This window comes from Stegodyphus dumicola, chromosome 8 (genome assembly GCF_044657685.1).
Source record: "Stegodyphus dumicola isolate Sdum_Otavi_A_Nest chromosome 8, ASM4465768v1".
In the NCBI taxonomy this organism is placed as follows: domain Eukaryota; kingdom Metazoa; phylum Arthropoda; class Arachnida; order Araneae; family Eresidae; genus Stegodyphus; species Stegodyphus dumicola.
Genome location: NC_140775.1, coordinates 73,604,860 through 73,626,670, shown reverse-complemented (window position 1 = coordinate 73,626,670; position 21,811 = coordinate 73,604,860). Strand labels below are relative to the sequence as shown.

General features: G+C 33.3%; 1 protein-coding gene across 2 annotated transcripts in view; it reads left to right on the top strand.

Moving 5' to 3' along the window:
* Cap-H2 (Chromosome associated protein H2) overlaps positions 1-21,811 on the top strand; it is a 189,119-nt gene that overhangs the window by 157,190 nt on the left and 10,118 nt on the right. For both annotated transcript variants that reach the window (XM_085822004.1, XM_085822003.1), the window contains exons 13-14: positions 4,579-4,763; positions 10,400-10,555. In XM_085822004.1, coding sequence (XP_085678130.1) covers positions 4,579-4,763; positions 10,400-10,555 — 341 coding nt within the window. The remainder of the gene's footprint in view (positions 1-4,578; positions 4,764-10,399; positions 10,556-21,811) is intronic.

Sequence of the window (21,811 nt, the reverse complement as noted above, 5' to 3'; positions counted from 1 at the left end):
GGTCGTAAATTTAGAACCCCTTTTTTCACGGGGGGGGATGGCTGAAAAGCAGGGGATAACCTTGCTCGTGGTCTTGAGAAAATGTGGGGGTCGTTTAAACATCTAACTTCTCTACATTCAGTTTTCTACAGAGGAAAATACAAATTGAATTCTTTGAATGAATGCAATTTTGTACAATGAAAATGTATTACTTAACGATAAACTGTAAGATAAATAACATCTTTTTTTAAAGCCATAGGTGTAGGAAGACAGATATTTGTTACACCAATGAATTTGTAGTAAATATTGAGTTTTTCATTTCGAATGCTATGTTCCATGTATGCGAAGTAGCTGAGTATGTGAGATAATAGTCCTAACCGAATGGCTTTCAACCTTTTCACGGCTAAGGACTGTTTCTCAATTACATTGTGGTCGCTGCTTTTTGGTTGATTTTCTAATAACATATAAAGAATAATTTTTTTTATTTATTTTGGATTGAATGGAGAGATGGTAATGGGGATACCATTGGCACATGGTGCAAGAAAATAAATGTTGCTGGACAAGCATTTTGTGTTTTTTGTAACTCACTGCTGAAGTATGGTGGGGAAGGATTCAAGGCTTTCACAAATCATTCTAAAACTGTGATGCACATAAAATATTCAAAGTGCGTTAGACATTCAATGACTTTAAGTAATTATGCTAATTCAAAAAATACTGATGAGTTACTGGAGACTGATGCTCGGCCATTGGATATAGTGATAAGAAAAGCACGCCAAGAGGTATTAATAACTTCGTTTATCGCTGAGAGTTCTCTTTCTTTCAATGTAGCTCCCAATTTAATTGAACTCTGCAAACAGTTGAGCCGCGATCAGACAGCACTAAACTTGTTGGAAATATCCAGGACTACTGCATGTTATAAGATGAAATATGGGCTCGCAAAAACTATTAAGGAAAATATCATTACAACTTTAAAGGAAACTCCATTTTCTCTAAATTTGGATGAAAGTACTAGCAATGCTCAAGAAAGTATACTGGCAATATTGGTGCAGTTTTATGACAACAATCAAAATGAAGTTGTAGTTCATCATTTTGCATCTCTAAAGATGGAATCTTGCAATTCAGAAGCTGTTTTTAAAGCAGTTGTTAATACTATTGAAGATAATAATATTCCATGGGCAAACTTAATTAGTGTATTAATGGACTCATGTAACACCATGCGTGGAAAAAAAAAGGGTGTTGAAACCAGACTACGATCAAACAAAGCACCCCTTTTATTAGATATTGATGGTGACACATGTCACACAGCTAATAACTGTGCAAAAAAATTTGCTTCATGTTTTGATAGATACTTAGAAGATTTGTTTGATGACATCTATTTTGATATGAAAAACTGCAGTAAAAGAGAAAATTTTTTCAAAATCTGTGAATCCCTTGCCATTAAAAAACTTAAGCCCTTGAAGAGACCAGACCATGTACATTTTATGTGTTTTAGAAAGAATCAAAGATCTGTGGGATGCTCTTATTGCATTTTATTTTCACTACTTGGATAAAACTGATAAAGGGGATTATTTTTCTTATGTTGAAACTGTATACAATAAAAGAAATATTTCTGCAGCTCAGAAAAAAATTGTTGAAGGGGTGTATTCTTGCTTGCATTCCCAACAACTCACAAAGGATGCTTTAGCTCGAAAAAAAAGAATACTAATGGGTTATTTGTTATGCAAAACAAAACTTTATTGCATATGGCATTATATTCAGCAGTATTACCAGAGTTCAACACATATATTAAATTATTTGAAACAAAAAAACCAATGCTTCATTTAATACATTCCAGTATTTATAAATTGATGGCAAAATTTTTCTCTTTTTTTATGAAGCCAGAAAATATAGAGTGCACATCTTATAATGATTTATTAAAGGTTGATGTCACAAATCCAGAATTCCATCTACCTAGCAAAGTAATATTTACTGGTGCAGAAGCTTCCACTCTTCTGAAGAAATTATCAAAAAATCATCCAATAGCAAAAGAATTCCAAATTTCTCTGATGAAAGCTTATACTAATACAGCATAGCATATGAAACAGAAATTACCCCTTAAAAATTCATATCTAATTAGTTTTACAGCATTAGATCCAGAGCTAAGAGGTAAAACCAGTACAATATTAGCTTTTGAAAAATTATCATCTTTTATGTCCCATATTTTTAGTGATAATGAAAAGTCAAAAGTAGAAGCTGAAATAAGGTTATACCAGAGTGATATTGATATCACCAAAGAAATGCTCTACACATCTGATGAAAGTGGAAATCAATCAAGTGTACAATTGATAAATATTGGTCTAAAGTTTTTAATTTAAAAGATGATTTCACAAATGATTATAAGTATCCTACATTGGCTAAATTGGTCAAAGCCTGCCTTAGCTGCTTCCATGGCCCATTAGTGGAAAGTGCATTCAACTTAATGGATACACTTGTCACTGACTATAGAACCTCTCTTAAGATTGATTCCCTAGATGCAGTGCAGGCTATTAAATATGATTTAATGGCTTCTAAAGAAACCTCATGTGAAAAATATGGCTAAAAAAATCCAATGACTGGTCCAATTCACAAAGATCTCTTACTGAATGTGAACAGAAGTTGGAAAACATATCAAGAGGACTTAAAAACATGTATTTCAGATGAGTCACCTATAAAAGTCTCTGAAAAACCTTCTACATTAGCAGAAAAGCAAACTGCTTCTACCTTTGCATGTGCAGTTCTCGAGGAAATTTCTTCAACTGTAAATGAGGAAAATAAAAGTCAACCTTCTTGCAATTATGAAGTTCACCACAAAAGAAAGACAAGCCCACAAACATCAGAAAATGAAAAAAAGCAGCAGATATTAGATAATTTTTTTAAAGAATTAATTCAGGTAATTTAAAATATTTACATAAAAGTTAGTAGTTTATATGTTTGAAAAATTATGGCTATTAATTTTGCGAAAAAAGTAATTCATTGAACTTTTATAATTAGGTCATTCAATACTTCATAATTGTAATTTTTCATTTCTCTCCCCCCCCCCCCTTCTCGAAACTCTAAAATGTCGGTAGTAAGTCCGTAAAAGTTTCAGGGGATTTTCTGGGGTCTCACAAACACCTCTGATAATGTTAATTGAGTTTGGTTTATATTTATTAATCTCTGTTTTTTTACTAAACTTACTTGATTCTTCCTTTCACATTTTGAAATTCAGGTTCATGCCAAATAAAATTCACCCATTTTTATGGTTTATTTTTAAAATTTATGTTTTAAAATAATTTTTATAAATTAATTATTAGTAGATGTATTTCTAAGCATACCTGCAAAAAATTACGGTTTTTTATTCAAAATTTCTGGAGATGTACATGGATTTATATATTGGCATGTTATAAAATTTGGCATATTTGTTGAAAGCAATAAAATATCAAATGTGGTTTAGACACTTTGCTAAAATTGTTTGAAAGAAGGAACGATGTGACTTTTTTTCTGCTCATGCACAATGTAAAAAGGCATCAACAAGATGCCATATATTAAGAAGTTTGCCAAGTGAATTATTCGTGGCGCAAATGTATAAAATTGTGCAAAGATAAAGTTTTGAATTTCTCAGTAAATTTCACATCATATTTTACAAAATTTGATATCTATGCATAATCTGAGTCGTAGAATCGAAATATGTAAAAAAATTGGTATGTTATTTCAGAAAAAGTCCGACTTTGTGTCCAAATACCTATGTTAGAACAATGCTATATATAAATCTAATATATGACCTATGTCGCACTTCCGAGACATGAAAAACGCAATTTGAATTTTGGCAATCAGCTCAGTAGTAGAACGGGAGGTATAAAACTGTCTCCCTCCTTTTTTTTTTTTGGCATGGTGTACATTAATTGTTAGTTTTATTTTTATCTTATTTAAAAATACTTAATAGGTAAATAAATTACTTGTTTACTCAGGATTTCCTTGGTATAAAAATGTAAGATCGTTACAAAATGAAAATAACCAAAGTACATAAAATTTTTGAAATATTACTAAATTTTACATCAAAATCATTTTGCAAATAGTTCAAAAACCTAAATCACATATTTTAAAGTGAATTTGAGTCAGTTTTGAGTTCTTTTTAAATGGCAGTGCCACACAGTGTGAAATCCTAACAGAAATTCCATTGATATATATATATATATATATATTTCAAGGTTGGCAGCTGTTACCTCTTGTATTCTGATTTTTAATTGAGTTTCCAAACTACTACTGTTTTAAAGTTTCTGTTCAGAAGTATTTGGAATTAGTAAAACAAAGCAGCATCTTATGTATTCTGAAATTTTTTTGCTATTATAAAACTATAATGAAAATGCAGAACAGTCAAAATAATTTCTGTATCACATTGAAAACATGATATATTTCTGGTTAAAAGCTGTAATGTGTTAAAATAGAGTATGATAATTTTGTTTTTGGAATTGGTAAAGTTTGTAAATGTACATTTTTTGTTTTGATCAGAATTGTTTTCTGCAGCTAGTTTTTATTAATTAAAAAAGAAAAAAAGAGAGGGACAGAATTTTCATGTATTTATAGTTCCTTTTAACTCTCCAGATCCTGAGTTTCCCACAGAAGAAAATCCTCTTGCTGAAGAACCTCCTCAAAAAAGTTTAAGAGAATTAGCTCAAGAACAGTTTGATCTCTGTTCCAAAGAACTGCAGAAATTTTCAATAACAACTGAGCTGTCAGAAGCTGCTCGAGAATGGGAAGAAAGTATAGTACCTTTCTTAGAGGAACAGGTCTGTTTTAGTTATATTTTCTTATAATATGCGTAGTTTTCCATGTAAAACAAAATAATTACTAAAATGCATTTAACCTTTTCATCTGGGTTATTTTGTGAAATGAAACCATTTAGTCAACTACTGTAATGAACATCTGGGGCATATATGTCCTAGCTCCTGGGAAAAGGTTAAAAGGCATATACGAGTGGCAGTCAGAAAGTTCCTGGAATTTCATTATAACCCTTTATCACTGTGAATAATTCATTTATTTTTGTACTACCGCTATATTTATTTACTACTGGAATTCATAACAGATAGTGTGACAGCAGTGTAGCTGAAAGTAGAAGTGTGTGATGATCAGTTGGTGCAGTGGGGAAGTTCAAGCAAAAGGTAAACATCATGTGCAGATAGGGAAAATCTGCTTCAGAGACCTTTGTCAGCCTTACAAACAGTATATAGTGATGATTATTTAAAGAAAACAATCATTTACAGGTGGTTTTTCTAGGTTTCAGGGTGGACATGAATCGCTGAAAGACAAGAGCCACAGTAGGTGACCTTCAACCCCTAGAAATGAAGGAATGGTAGAGCAAGTGGAACATTTAATGAGATCAGACCGAAGAATGACCATCGATGAGTTGGCATAGGAATTAGGAATCTCTCATGGATCCATTTACGCAATCCTGTCAGATGATTTGAAGATGAAACTTGGCAGTGCAAAGTTTGTCCTGCGGCTGCTGAACCGGAATCAAATGGAGACTCGGAAGTTGCATGTGGTCAAATGTTTAAAAAAAATAAATAAATAAGACATGACGTTTCTTGAGACAATTATTACTGGTAACGAGACCTGGGTGTACGCTTACGACCCAGAGACAAAGATGCCGTAAATTTGAATGGCACACAACTTCCTCTCCTCAACCAAAAAAATCATTTCATGTCAAATCCAAAATAAAAGTGATGCTGATTGCATTTTTCAACAACGCGGGTATGGTGCACCATGAATTTTTACCAGTTGGACAAACTGTTAACGGTACTTTTTACGTGCGAGTTTTGAAAAGGCTGGGGAAGGTAATCCAAGGAAAATGTCCTGCCAGATGGCAAAGAGGTTAGTCACTGCATCACAACAATGCTCCCTTCCACACATTGATTGTTGTGCAGACATGGCTCACAGAAAAAGATATTCCAGTTCTCCACCAGCCTCCTACTTCAGCGGATTTAGCACCAGAATTAACCTATTTCTCATTTAATTTCTAATTCTTACAACTATGAATTTCATGTTTGTTTCATATTTGTTTATTGTGTTTTTAGTGTTTATTAATTGCTTATTGGACTTATCACATCTCGTACATCTCCTGTCTGTCATTGTTTTTAACTGCCTTCTTACCTAGTCATGAGATTTGTGTTCATGTTATATATACTGTATTCATGAGTCTTTATACAGTCTTTATTTTTTAAACCATTGGTCATTGCCATCTACTTCCAGTTATAAAAATGTTTAAAAAACTCAAATATTCATGTTTTGGCAGTTTTAAATTTTTAAAAAAATTCATCTTGTAAAATTTACATAATCTAACTTTTTAATATGGCCTTTCCTTTGCTATCTTTATGTTTAGTAGATGTTTATTACAATTTGAAAAATTAAGTACTAAAGGTTTTTTACTCTCATTTGACAAAAATTGGCCAACATGACAAAATTTCGGATTTTTAACATCATTTTCAGTTTGCCTTGAGAGATTGGTTAAAATTTGAATTAGAATGATTCCAGGTTGATTTTTTTTTTCTCTCTTCTGTATCATTCAGTGATATTCTTTTGGATTTATCAGTGTATCATATCCTTTAATTTATAATTTAGTTACATGTGGTATCTCGAAAGAAATTTTACACAAATAATTCTGAGTTATCAAGGGTTTAAAGTATGGCATGATTATTCTCAGTTTTGTACTTTAAAATCATAATCTAATAATCATACAAAAATTCATCAAATCAGAAATATTTTTTAATTATGCAAATAATGTTAAAAGTTGTCTGTGTTCTAGAACTGAAGCCTCCTACTGTTTTCTAGAGCATGAATTATGAAAGATTATGAAGATTTTATAAAGAAGATCTTTTTCAAAAAAGGAAGAAAGAATATGGGTCAATACTTTTAACCAGGGCGTAATTTCTAAAATCAGAAGTGATGGAGGTGTCTGGAAGACCATCAGAGAAAAGGGGGAAATAAATATAAAGCTATAAATAAAAATTTAATAAATTATTAAATTAATTATAAATAATTAAATGAAAGAAGTAAAATATCGAACCTCATCTTATTTGGGGTTCCAACTGGACTTACAATTTCAAACAAAAACTTATAAATAGCTCCGCTGGCCTGCTGTTGAGTTTAGACCCTAAATATACAGTAAAACATATGATTTCAGTTGGGGGGATTTTTTTTTTCCAGCACATCAGTGGGAAAAAGTAAAATGATTAAAGTGTCACTAATGAAAATAGAATGCTAGAAATAATATGAGAGTCTGGAAAAAGGCAAAAAATTTCCTCCAGATCCAATCGGATGACAACAGGTAAACAAATGTAAGGTTGCATATGTGACAGTTTTTGTTCCCTATATTTGGTTGCATAGTTTGTCTGCAGGAGCTCTGCAGTGAGAGGTCACTAGCACTGAACGTAGAAAACCAAGATAATCACTGTGGAGAGTAGACCTTTGACATGTGGATGGAGGCTTTTCTTAAGTCTTAACCTCCGTCAAAGTGTTTGTTCCCCGGAGAAACATAGATAGGCACGAATTCTGAAGTTATAATCAATTTTAGAGGTCTATTTATTTTTTAAATAAAATTTTTTTGCTGAAACTGTTTCAATTACATAAAAGAAGTACTAGAGCCCTTTTATTTAGGGCTCCAGTGCACTCTGGCTAGAATTATGATTTACCTTGGAAACTGAGAAAGTGGCGAACTAGGCTCCGGTGGGGGTCCGGCACAATTTAAGCTCTCCTTCTAACAGCAATCTGCATGCCATTGCTCATCACTTAGTACAGTAACACAGAAATTTTTTTTCTCAGTTGTTATCTCGTTTCTGTGACCAGTAGTCGTAAAAATAAAAGTTGCATGAGAACATTTGCGGACATGTGTATCATGTCTATCTTGAATATTTTGTTGTCATGTTGTTTTATCTTGTCTTGTGCACTCCATTGCTTTATAAATCATTGTTTTGATCTGAAGATTGAAATAAATTATTTTATGTATCAAGGTAATAAATATTATGTACAGATATGTACTAGATGTATACTAAATGCAGCAATCATTTCTTGAATAGATCTAAAAACAATTGTACTCAGGAATGGGACTCACAGAGGAGGGCAAATGCATCACCCTCACTTCTCACAATCAAATAAAAGTCTACTTGCAAGTCCCCAACTAAAAATTTATTGATGTAATTATTTATCTCCAATTTTTACATCCTCTTCCAGCTCTTAAAAGAATTTTTCTGATGACACTTGTGCTGAGAGTGTAACAGTTCAAGTTTTGCAGCTCATGATATGTATGTCCTAAATCAGTCATGTTATGCCTTACAATATTAGTTATTTTTAAATATAAATAAAATAAATTGCAATTAAATAAAAGTTATTATTTAAAATGGATATGAAAATTATTGCGCTAAAAGAAAAAAATACTATCATATTGTTTAATGGGAACTGTAGATAAAGTAATTCTGTTTACAGAATTCTTTTACAATTTTATATCACAAGTAATAAGAGCATCTGGCACCTAAATAACGAAATCCGTTAATTGAATTCAAATGTCAATTGTATAAGCCATTACCTTTTAATTTACCATGGGCAATCCATGCTTTTGTTATTCGTGACATGAAATTGTAGATGAATTCTGTAAATTGGACTAGTGCATTGTTCCTATTAAACTATATGACAGATTATTTTTCTACTTTTAGAGCATTAATAAGCATATCCATTTTAATTTTTTTAAATAAGCATTTTAAATACCCTTCTTCTTTTTAATTTAATTATTTTTTAAACAATTACATTTTATCAATGATAAAATGTTTTATTCATAATTAAAACACAAGCAATAAATTAGAAGAAACTTATGAAATAAAGGAAAATAACTGAACATCATTCAGAGAATGGAGAAATTGCTTTGAATATTCAGTTGCAGAAATTGGATATAATAACAATGTTACAGTGAGCATTTAACTTGAAGCTAAAACAGGGGGGATATCAACAAGTGTATCAAGAATGGAAACTCAAAATTACCGTAATTTCGCGCGTATAGTCCGCGGACTATCTGTGTTTAAAGTGCGAATTTTTGAAGCTGCGGACTATCCACCAGTGTGGATAATACGCTGGTTGTTCATGGTTAAAATCGTTGAAATTTAAAAAACACGCTGTCGTGAACTGCCGATGATCAAATATAAAAAAAGCGAGAGATTCCAAGAAAACATTTGTGTATATCGTATCGATAGTAAACCATAGAGCATAGTGCAGAACGAATGAGTAGAGCTCCTAAAATCCAGGCTGGGCGCATCAAGTGATGCCAGGATATGAGCACTCACTTAGCGCAACCAGAGTATTGTATCCCAATATCCTTCGCACTGCTTTAGCGCAACTGCCGGGAGGGGGAAAAGTTGTTGATGCGTCAGCTCGGTTTTTTAGGACCCTTAGTAGCAAGTACCTGGAGTACGAAAAAAAATGTGATTCGTTTACTTATAGCGTGGTTTGGCAACACCAAGTGAGTGGGGTCGAAGGTCACATTTCATTACCACTTATCACGAGGATAGCACGTTGCACAGTATTTTGTTTTCGTATTTTGTCTTTCATCTTCGATAACGTTGATGAAACCGCTTTTTTTTTTTTTTTTTTTTTTTTTTCTATTTATACTTAGTTCTTTGTTTCTAAAATGCATTAATATTGCCGTATTAAAAAAACGTAATTTCAGACGTACAGTCCGCGGACTATCTGACGATTTTTGAAATTTCTTTTTATATAAAATCATGTTTGCGGACTATACGTGCAAAATTACGGTAGTTTTCTGTGAGAAATACTTTTTTCTTCCATCTGCTTCATAAAAATATATAAAATCGCTCAGTTAATAATATCTTATTATTTCTGTGTTAAAATAGGGTGAAAAGTTTCTTGTATAATCTGCAAAAATTTGGAATCTTTATATCCAATACATTTTTAGATCTTGAAATTTTAAAATCATAAACATCAAACAGTCAGGGTGAATTTCAAAAATTAAGAAACTGAACAACAATTTTCATTCAAGTTTCAATGAAAAGCTTCTTTTTTGCTGTATTCAGTGGCACAAACAGTAAAATTCTGTTATGTTTGTTTGTTTAACAAAAGTATATGCAAAAAATCATTTAAATATTAAATAAAAAATTTTTATTTGAATTTAGAAAAAAACTCTTTTTACCACATTGCATTGTTGTCAACCAGCAGTGTATGTACAAAATTTAAATTCAATAGCTTATCAGGAAGTAGGGTAATAATCTATGACAAAATTATCACAGTGAAACACCAAAAAATTTTATCAGTATTTTGCAGTTAGTTTTCAAAGTTTAGTAGGAGGAGATTTATTATTTATTAAAATGAATTATTCAAAAGTTTATTTCTTATCCTTCATAATATTTTCTTTCATTTTATGCAGGAGAAAAGAGAAAATTTTGATATTGATGTTTATGGTTCTCGCATTTTAAATGCCTTTGAAGACAACAACAGGAAACAGTCCATGTATTTCAGACACTTCTGTAAAAATATGCAAAAATGGGAAATACATCGTTATTTTATGGCTCTTCTCCCACTTGTAAGTGCAATTTAATGATTTATTTATGATTCTTTTATATAATTTTTGTAGCTTTTATGGTAAATATTTTTGGTGGGAAAATTGTGGGCATATGAGAAAAAAAAATTTGAGCCACCAAAATTGTATTACATTTTGAAAGTTTGCAAGGAATTATACCTGTCAAAGCATGGAGTAAAATTAAATATTTGATATTATATGCCTATTAAGTGCAATATGTTCCTCTGAATTAGAATGAAAAGTATGTTTTTGAGCATATGTTTCTTGCATCTTCTCAGTTATTCTTGAGGGGAGGGAATAATGATAATTATTCTTGAAGGATTGTTGAAATTGAAGAATTTTTTTACTGTGAATTCCACTTCTGCACAGTCTATTTCATTTTTTTAACCTGCTTTACTTTCACTCTGCCAACATACTGCTGCCACTTGCTTTCTTTCTTGAAACACAGGATTATCCATTATCTTAAAATGTGATAAGCTAATAATATTGTGAGATGTATATTGCACCCATCCTGATATGTGAATCAGATCATAGTTTAAGAATTGCTTTAGCAAGACATGAAAATTATTTTTGAATCTTCGACCATCTCTCCGAATTATTCAATGCCACAATCTTCTGATCCTTATGATATCTAAATGACTCTGTTATTCTGTGTGTGCAGTTCGGAATCTAGTCATCTATACCACTGAGTCATTACATACATATATATGTGTGTGTGTGTGTGTGTACGGTGGAAGGGCTGATGTTCTTAAATATGCACATACATAAAAACACAAGGACAAAATGAGTTGTATTAAGAAAAAATTAAGTTTTTTATAGAAACAAAGAACCAAAAAGTTTTTAATGCAGAATACCTGTTCTCTGCCTTTTTACTGGAACACAGCCTGCTGCTGAATGCATCAGATCATGCTGCAGCTAGAAAATGTTTTCTGATAGCCGAATCACATAGAGTGGACAAAGTGCAAGGACAAAAACAGCTGCAATTCTTAAAGAATTAGATACGAAAAACAAATATTCAGTTATTAATTGTGTTTAGTATTTGATTACATACTACATAAATTCCCAATCAATGATGCTGTGATTTTACATACAAAGCTGTAGATGTTTTTGCTCTAGCAAATCCATCCTTTCTATATTTTTTTAATAGATTTCCAGTTTTATATCATTTAAGTTTTGAAAGATGATGATATTGATGTTGCAACTGATAATTCACAGTCTCAGTTTTGCAGCTTGCAGTTAGAAAACTTGGATGATAAAGTTATAAAGCCATCAGAAACCTAGTGGAGTTTAGTCGAAAAATTGAAAGGTGCTGATGAAATTTTAAAGTACAGTGAATTGTCTAGAATAATGTTGGGCATCCTGAAAATTTCCCATAGTAGTGCAGATTGTGAAAGGATTTTCAGTGTTATTACCAAAACAAAGATTACATTTAGATCCAATACAGTGAAACCTCGTTACAACAATATTTTAGGGACCAAATAAATATGTTGTTGTAGAGAGGCATATTGTTATATCAAGGGCCCACATATTTTGAGCATTTAATAAAAGAGTTTTTTTATTAGTATTATTATTATTAGTTTAAGGTGCATAACATACTACTTTTAAGTCTATATTTAGAAGAAATTAATTTGTAAAATACTAATAATAGTGGTTTAAATACTAAAAAAATAAATAAATAAGATAAATTCAGAAAATAAACACAGAAATATTCACATACCTGAAAACACTTTTTATTGAAAATAATCCAATATTTTTGTTTGTTTATTGATTTTTTTAACTGTTAAGTTCACCAATACAGTATGCATTGACTCTAGTGCACGAAAATGTTCTTCATTTGTCGACGAAAGGCTTGAAAAAAATGTCCGTAGAGAATTCACAGATTGAAGAGCTTCCTGGGATGACAATAAGGACTGTGATGGACCTATATTATCATCATCATCATCAATATCATCATCATCTTCATCATTGTTTCCTATCTCATCAGTAATTTCAGAGAGAATATCTTCATCAGTAACTCCTGCAAAAACCATAAGATCATCATCTGCTGTTAAATAGTCTTCTATACTAATTCCAAACTTTTTACCGCTTGTTTCCTCAAGTTGGGATACGGATTTTTTTATGTGCAAAACACATTCTTGATCATCTGAGAGATCATTGTCTATGAAATTTTCATCATTATCAGATTTCTTATCTTCCATAACACGAAGACCGGCCTTTTTCCAGCAATTCCGAATGGTTTTTTCTGTTACTTCCCACCAACTTCCAGCAATATTGTCACACGCTTCCTTGACATTTACAGCTTTGAAAGGGTCTTCTACTTTATTTTCAAAGTTTACAAGTATGGAGTCCACCAACCGTTTTCTGTAATATCCTTTGAAGCACTTAATTATGCCCATATCAAGAAGCTGTAAAATTGAAGTCCAATTGGCAGGGGGAAAAGCGATTTCAATATTTTGTAGCTTTGGAAATGACGTGTGAGCACCGCAGTTATCTATCAACAAAACGATTTTTTTTCTTTCTCTTCTTCATTTCATTGTCTAACTTCTGTAACCATTCGGAAAAAAATTTAGACGTCATCCAAGCCTTCTTATTTGCTTTATACTCCACGGGAAGACTTTTCGCGTTCTTAAAGCACCTTGGCTTCAATGATTTACCAATGACGAGAGGTTGTATTCTATTCGCTCCTATGCTATTTGTACACAGAAGAACAGTCAGTCTCTGCTTTGATTTCTTCCCTCCATAACACTTTTCACCCTTGAATGCCAACGTTCGATCAGGTAGGAGTTGGAAAAACAGCCCAGCTTCATCTGCATTATAAATGTCTTTTGGAGCATACTTTTCTAAGATTTCTTTCATCTTGTTTTGCCGCCATTCATTTGCGTTGTTTATCGGAGCTGACTTTTTCTCTCCGTGAACTTCTTGGAAAGTTATTCCATGACGATCTCGAAAACGCATTAACCAACCTTTGCTAGCTTTGAAAGTTTCGTTCCCTAGCATTGCTGCAAATTTCCGTGCTTTTGCACATAATAAAGGTCCATTTATTGGGACATTTGTTGCTCTCATCTCTTGAAACCATTTTAAAACAGCAGCATCAATGTTTTCATTTGTCGCAACTTTCAGTCGTTTTCGCTCTGGGTTAATTTCATTTGAAGTTACAGCATCTTCGATTTGCTTTCTCTTCTTTAGGAACGTTGCAAATGTAGATTGCGATAATTCATGTTTCTTAGCCGCATCAATCTGCTTCATTCCCTCATCAATATCATTGGTAACGTTCAGTTTATCTCGAAAAGATAGTTGCTTTCGCCCTGCCATCTTAGGGAACAATATCGCGTGAAAGAAAGAAAAGTTTAAACAAAATGTTTCGCGTAGAACTCAAAATCGTTAAAGACTATAAAACAACATTTGAACTCACTTTTCAGTACGTCACTTAACAACACCCCGCCTCCATCTCCCCCTGTTCCTCTAACAAAGGGCACTTGTTCTGTGACAAGGTGACCAGACAGGTCTAGATGTCCTTAAACCTTATCAGAATTCCAAAGCTTACTGGGAAATGAGACTAGGCATACATTTACACTTCACCCCCCTCACCCACTCCAATTCCCAAAAGGGTGGTCTTAATCTGTTTTGAAATCTGAACAATAGCTATTTATTCAGGGATAAGTTGAATATCCACAATGAGTCTTAATAGACGGAAAAAATAACAAAAGAAAACGAAAAAAAAAGCATTTGAAAATCAAAATATTATTATGAAGGGAGAAAATAATACTGAAATTTAGATTGAAAAAATCGTTTTACAGAGGTTTATTGTTCTAGAGAATATAGCAATATTGAGGGGAGATTAACATTAGTTTATATGCTAAATCACTGGGACCACAAAACATTATTGTAGTAGAGGGAGTTATTGTTGTGTCGGGTATCGTTGTAGCGAGAGTTTACTGTATTAGTAATGACACGTTAGAAAAGCTTTTATTGACAAAAGCAGGCCCATGTGGCAATTGCTATAAACGAAATTACGAAGTCTGTTTCTTAATGAAAGCAAAATTTGCCACTGTTCTTAGCATTTTTATGAAAAACTTATTAAAGGCCTCATTCATTTGAAATAGCGATGATCACTCAAACAGCGATCATTGCATCCAGCATTAGCGATCACTTTTGAAAACGAGTGATTTTTCGTATTCATTTGAAACACTTCCCTACCAGTCAAACTCGTAGGGGTTGCCAGAGGTTACTTGATGTGTGATGCTGTTTATCACATGGTCGGAAGTTGCGTTGTTTTCAAAATAACCAATGATAGAGCTACTAGATATGCAGGCAGACTCTTCGTAACCATTCGTTAGGGTTGCAGTTCAGGTTTGGTGTGCCTTCTTTGGCTTTTCAGCACTGTTTCAAAGTTTTATCCATGAAAAGTCTTCAAAGGTTATTTTATTTTAATTCCTTTATCAAAATAGCTAACTTAAAAGACACATTCCATTCACATAAATCACATACATGTAAAAAATGTAGGTCAAGTGTGTTTTACATGCATACTGGAAAAAAAGTAATTCAAAAGACGTTTTAGAGCAAAAGAAAAGCAAAATGTACACTATAGCTCTATTAACAACTCAAAAAAAAATGCAGTGTAATATATTGTAAAAGGAAAATTATATAATACATAATGATATAAACTAAATACAATAATAAATACATAAAACTCTATAACAAAATAATGTTCATAACTATATAGTAAATACCGACATACATCACATCATGGTACATTAACACTGCTATGAAAAAAAGGATATTTAGTTATAAACATACCTTTCGTATTTATTTGATAACACAGAAGAGTAAAACATAAAGATGACAAGAAAATATGAAAACAGGTTATGCAACTTAAGAAACAATAAGAAGTCTGTTAAGTTATTGCAATAAATAAGATGCTGATTACCAAGTAAATATCATTTTTTCATTCTTTTACATCAATAATAAGTTTTTCATTAAAAATTTTAGCAGTGAATGCCGAAACAGATTTATTATTTCTGCCTTTGATGCAAGGTCACACAAAAATAAACTTGACTTAGCAAATTTCTGAAAACATTAAAATCAAAAGTGTTAAATTACAGTAACATATATTATTAAATTATTTTAATTACACATTAAGAAATTGTCTGAATTAAATTAAGAATGAGTGACTGAGCTTGTACAGCATTTTAAAACATATTTCATGTTCATATATTGGAAATAAATTGACAGGAATTGCAGTAAATGAAAGAGCTGGAATATAGTCTACGTGATATATAAAATAAGGTCAAAATTATTCGTTAAATACTTAAACTGATGCTTACTTTCTTCAAAATGAATATAAGTACGATATATTTATGTTACTTTAAAGGAAACATTATATAATTCATGATTTTAATCATATTATCCGACGTTTACGTTTTTCTTACACTGGGGCCAAGATTTGGCGACAATATAACAGGATTTTAAAAAATATGATTTTAAACTATGAATTCCGCGTTAAAATAAAAAAGCACACTTAATAGTTATAATCACACATTGAAATCGAATGTAAAATATAATTCTTTAAGCTTTATCCATTCCCAATAATAACAATAAAAAAAAAACCACATCAGCATCAACTTATCGAAGTCGGTATCTCTGTATTGACTGTAGAGACACATTCTGCAATTCATTTTGTACATATAAACCATGTCATTAACTAGCAATACTTAAATGCACATTTTGCTGAAACATGAACATTTACTTTTTTAACAACTATGAAAACATATGAAGTTGAAATTACTTCAAAAGTGCACGGTCCTGTGCTCGGAATCCATTCCATTGGGCAAAAATTAGTAACCAATTTTCTTCGTATTTCGTCATTTCTCAGGAAACAGAACATACTAGCGCGTTGTTTCTGGAACGATATGAATAATTTGATGCAGTGCGCATCCACCCATATTTCTCGGAATTAGGTTGCAAACCATCAATACAAATTTAAACAACACAACAATAAATCTGTATCCACTAGCAATAAGTGCCCTTTATTTGGATACAAAACAGATGATGAGTGCCCTTGCTAGGATCTTTATATGCCCTAAGCTTTGATATAAATTGCTGCCCACCCAGTAGATATCTAAAGCATTTTCCTTAGCACAATTAAATTCTGCCCTCGTGAAAGCACAAACAACACAGCCACCATATTGATTCGATCACTTTTCGCCGCGGAATGATGGGTTCGGAGCAATCGCTATGAGAACGATCGATCGCGAGCTCATAGTGATCGTTGTGTTTCAATTGTATACCAAAACAGCAAAATCAATCGCAAGTGATGACATATGATGACTAACAATCACTAAATGTTTCAAGTGAATGAGGTCTTTAAGTATTATTTTTCTATTAAAAGGTATAACTAATAAAAATGGTTTTTACATGTAAGTATTTTTGTACTATTTATATTTAAAAATTAGTAACTGAACTTTAAGATGTTAATTGGTTGCTATTTAAATTCATTATTAAAAATATATTCTTTAATATATAATTCTTTCTATTTATTTTTATTATTTAAAAAATCTTTTTGTCATTGAGAAAATTCTGACTTTTGACTATGGTAGGTTGGCAAGTATGATATATAAAATGTTTCTTGTTCTGTATTACATTTTCACAGCTTGGATAACACTTGGTGCACTGTTTTGCTTTAATTGCTTAAATAATATGTGCAGAAAATAATTAAATAATTATCATTCTTCATTTGTTTGATAGGGCTGTGTTTATTTTTTCTAAAGAACATTTTTTGCCATTTTATGCCAATTCAGACTAATGCCGGGTTTGAATTCAGCTAGAATAGAGAAAGATGTGTTAAAGTTCTAAACAAAAGAATCAACTTTCTTGAGCAAAGGAATAAATCATAAGTTGTGATCACTACTGTGTTTCAGCTCTTTTTTTCCGTGTTATTTAACCTTGCTTGTTTCCTTACACATGTTCTAACGAGATTTTTCTCTCCCTTTCAAAGTTTGGGAATGATGTTGTTTTAATGTTTCATAAATTTATATATATATATATATATAATAAGAAATTTTTCTTTTGCAAATTTAAAAATAACATAATTGTTATATTTCATAATTTCCTGGATAGTCTAGAATCTCCTTTCTCTGTCAAATGATCTTCAACATGGCTTTTGACCTGAAGCTCAACGCAATTCAATCCCATCTTGTGTCAGTGTTTAATAGTACCTACAACTGAGATAAAGGAAGAAAGATTTTGCCCCCCCTTGCAAATGTATGACTAATGGGTATTGTTTAGAACCTATTGGTATTGTTGTATGCATACTGGTTCGTAATAGATTGAATGCACAAGTCCGATAATAGGTTAATAAAAACTTATAATTATCAAAAGAAATATTTCAGAACTGTGAAATTTTCCACAGAAATATTCGTGTAAGTGTTCACAATATAATCAGTAATTACACTTCAAACTATTATGTTAAACACAACGCAATGGAAAGCGCATCTTTAGTCCACTATCGACTATAATTTCTTCCATGTTTTTTTAAATAACCTCTTTTTCTTACATAATTAGATTAGTTTCGCCTTTTTACATTTTGGACACTTTCTATTAGTTTTTTAACTACTCCTCTGCATTTATATACAAGTTGGAAATGTATTTCATATTTTGCCGGTTTCTCATTTGGCATTTATAGAATACCAAGGAAATGTGGGAAATAGGAATTGTTTCATACATTGCTGGCTAGTTTTAGAAATTATATACAAAACCTAGGCATTCTGTAGAATGCTGGATTCCAAAATTTGTCAGTAACGTATACACTACATACATAGTAAGGAGCTAGCCTGTCATAATGAACGACTGTAGGCTTAGAATTCAGTGACTTATGAATCCGAACTATGACTTCATTCAGCCTGTTTAGTACTGTATAAGGACCATCCCAAAGTGACTGTAGTTTAGGACAGAGTCCTTTCTGTTAAATCGGAATCCACAACCACACCTTGTCTCCTTCGTTGAATATGTGTCTTGTAGCTCTTGTGTCATATTGGGTCTTCATCTTTTCTGTCGCCAGGTTGACTCGATCTTGTGCAAAATTGTGTATCAATTCAAACCATGCCTTGAAATCTTGGATGTACTCCTCAGGTGATGAAGGCACGTCCAGAGTACGACCAAACATGAGATCACAAGGCAGAGGAAGCGAAAAGCATCTGAGATGGGGAATAGCCGGTAGTCAGGTGGGCAGCACTGCAATAAGCCAGTAAAAAGTGAGATAACTTCTTGTCCCAGTTCTATTGGTTTTTGGAAACCACTAGTGAGAGGTTATTAAGGATAGTTTGATTAAACCTCTGTACCATTCCATCTGACTGCGGATATGAAGATGTCGTTTGGGTTTTGTCGATGCCTAGTAGCTTACAGAGTTCATTAATTACAGCCGATGCAAAATTTTTTCCTTGATCAGAATGCAACTTAAGAGGCACTTCTAACCTGGAAATCCAATGCCTCTGTTACCATGAGGATACGTTTCAGGCCACTTAATGAAGCAATCAATGACAATGAGGATGTATTTGTTGTCATCAGCAGTTTGTAGCAGAGGTCCCAGGATGTCAAAGGGGATGCACTCAAAAGGTGCTCCTACATTGTAGCTTGCCTCGGCTGCATTTCTCTGGTCTATTCCAACCCACACAGGCATCGCAAGATTGGCACCACTTTTGAATCCTTTGCATTACCCCAGTAGAAGCACTTACAAACTCTTTGCAAAGTCTTCATTATTCTGAAGTGGCCTCTCGTAGGGCTGCTGTGTAGTTCTTTAAGGACATCCGGGATCTTCGAAGTATTAGCTGCCATTGGAACGCTTTTCCATCATCTGATTCAAATTTCTGGTATAAGACACCATTGTGGAATGAGTCTGAGAGAGCTCAGTATTGTTTTGTCATAGGACTTTAGATTGAAATTCCCTGCCAGGTAGTTTTTGCGTTTGAAGACTCCATTAAGTCATATATGGGTATGATGTCACCATCTTCCAACTGGCCTTTCCTGGCTTTATTCTTCACTGCATGGGTCTCGATCAGCTCACACTGAAGTTGTAACTTGTCATACAACCAGATTCAGCAGCTCGTATTTTGCTTCGACCCTAAAAAATATTGGCAGCTTCCTAGGCAATGTCTTCTAGAGAGGGCATCATCGTTTCTTTGTGATGATCCCTTCCGATGATGGATAGTGATGTAATATTCCTGGAGTCTCTGTATCCACTTGGCTAATTGATCTTAAGGATTTTTGAAATTTAAAAGCCAGGTCAACAATGCATGATCCATGCGAAACAGGAATGTTCTGCCGTAGAACATAATGATGCAAATGTTCTACAGCTTTAACTGCGGCGAGCAACTCTTTCCTGGTGACAAAGTAATTCCTCTCCGGTTTAGAGAGGCACTTGCTCTAGTAGGCAATGACATGTTCTTGGCTATTTATTTCTTTGGGCAGAGCAGCGCCAACACTTTCATTGCTCACATCTATGTTGAGAATAAATGGTCTGTCGATCTGAGTATAGGTCAGAAATAGAGCAGATGTTAAATGCATCCTCACATTCTTTTGTCCACATCAACTTTTGCTTGCTCTCTGTCAGCTTGTGCTAGGATCTTGCGATGGAAGAAAAGTCCTTCACGAATCTCCTATAGTAAGCACAAAGCCCTAGGAAGCTTCTCAGCTTATGGACATTTTTGGGGCTCCTCCAGTCTTAAGCTGCTGACACTCTTTTGGGATCTGTACATACACACCTTCAGCAGAAAGGACATATCCAAGGTATGTCATTTGCCGTCTAAATAATTTACATTTTGTGAGGACTTAACTGTAGAATGGCTTCCTTCAGTTTCTGAAGCACCTTTGTAAGATTTTCTAAATGTTCATCAAAACTTTTCCTGACGATGATGATGTCATCCAGGTATACCAGACATGCTTCGCAGGAAAGACCTCTCAACAAAGTCTCCATGAAGCATTGAAAGGTTGCTGGCGCATTACATAGTTCAAATGGCATAATCTTTAAATTCCAAATTCCTTGTCCAATAGTAAATGCCATCTTTTCTTGGTCAACAGAATGTATCTCTGCCTGCCAATACCCATTTTTTAAATCAAGTGTCGAAAACCACTTGCTTCTGGAAAGTGTCCAGAATGTCATCTATTATAAGAAGAGGGTAGCTGTCTTTCTTCGTAACTTCGTTCAACCAGTCAACTCAAAATCTAGTTGAACATCTTTCTATCTCACCAGGATAATGAGAGATGCCCATGAACTTGCTGAAGGCTCGATGACATCACGTTCTTTCATCTCCATTAGAGTTTTCCTAGTTCTTCCTGTTTAGCAATTGGTAGATGTCTTAGATGTTGCTTAATTAGTGGATGAACCCCAGTATCGATTCTGTACTGTGTCAAACTGGTTCGACCCACGTCAGAAGACGAGTGGGAAAACATCTTTAAATTCTTGAATGACACGTTCAGCAGCATTCCTCTCTTCATTGTTTAATTGTGCATTCTGCAATCATTCCAATGTACTGCTTTCAGAAGACACGGATTCTGTAGGGTTACTGTTTCATTTAATGCTGGTCACTGGAGTACGTGTTGCAGCCACTTCACCTTTCCTAATTACTTTCACCTTGTCAGTTACATTAGCAGCTCTCACCGGGACAACTATCTTCCATAAATTGATGACTGCCGAGCCTACTAGTACTGCTTATGTGGTGTTAGAGTCCTTGGGATATTCCAATACACCGTACCAGAAATTTCTGTTTTTGGCTATGGATTCATGAAGTAGAAATTGTGTTCTTGCTGGTACTGTGATATCATCTTGAGCTATGATTTTGTGGACAGATTTAACTCCTTCATCATTAATTCCGGATGAGGCTATATCCTCAGAGGCAGAATGCAGTTCGTTATCCAAGGAAGTCCAAGGAAAATTTGTATTTCCTTAGAATATCCAATCCAAGTATGCAAGGATCTGTAATCTTTGCCACATATGCCATGTGATGGTGGGCGGCACTTTCATATCTGATGTTGTTTAATTTTCCATCGGTGTTGATCTTCTCTCGACACAGTCTGGAGTTACCCTCCAGACTCCAGCAGGGCGGCATCCTAAATTTATCTTCCAGCTGTTGAGCCAGATCTTCATATTGCAAGGAACGCCATTGATATGTCCATTGATAGAGAATCCATTACTGCTGCCACTCACTGCAGAAATCTGAAATGCTTTAAAATGGAACTTCTCATTATCTGGCCAACTCTGCCCCACAA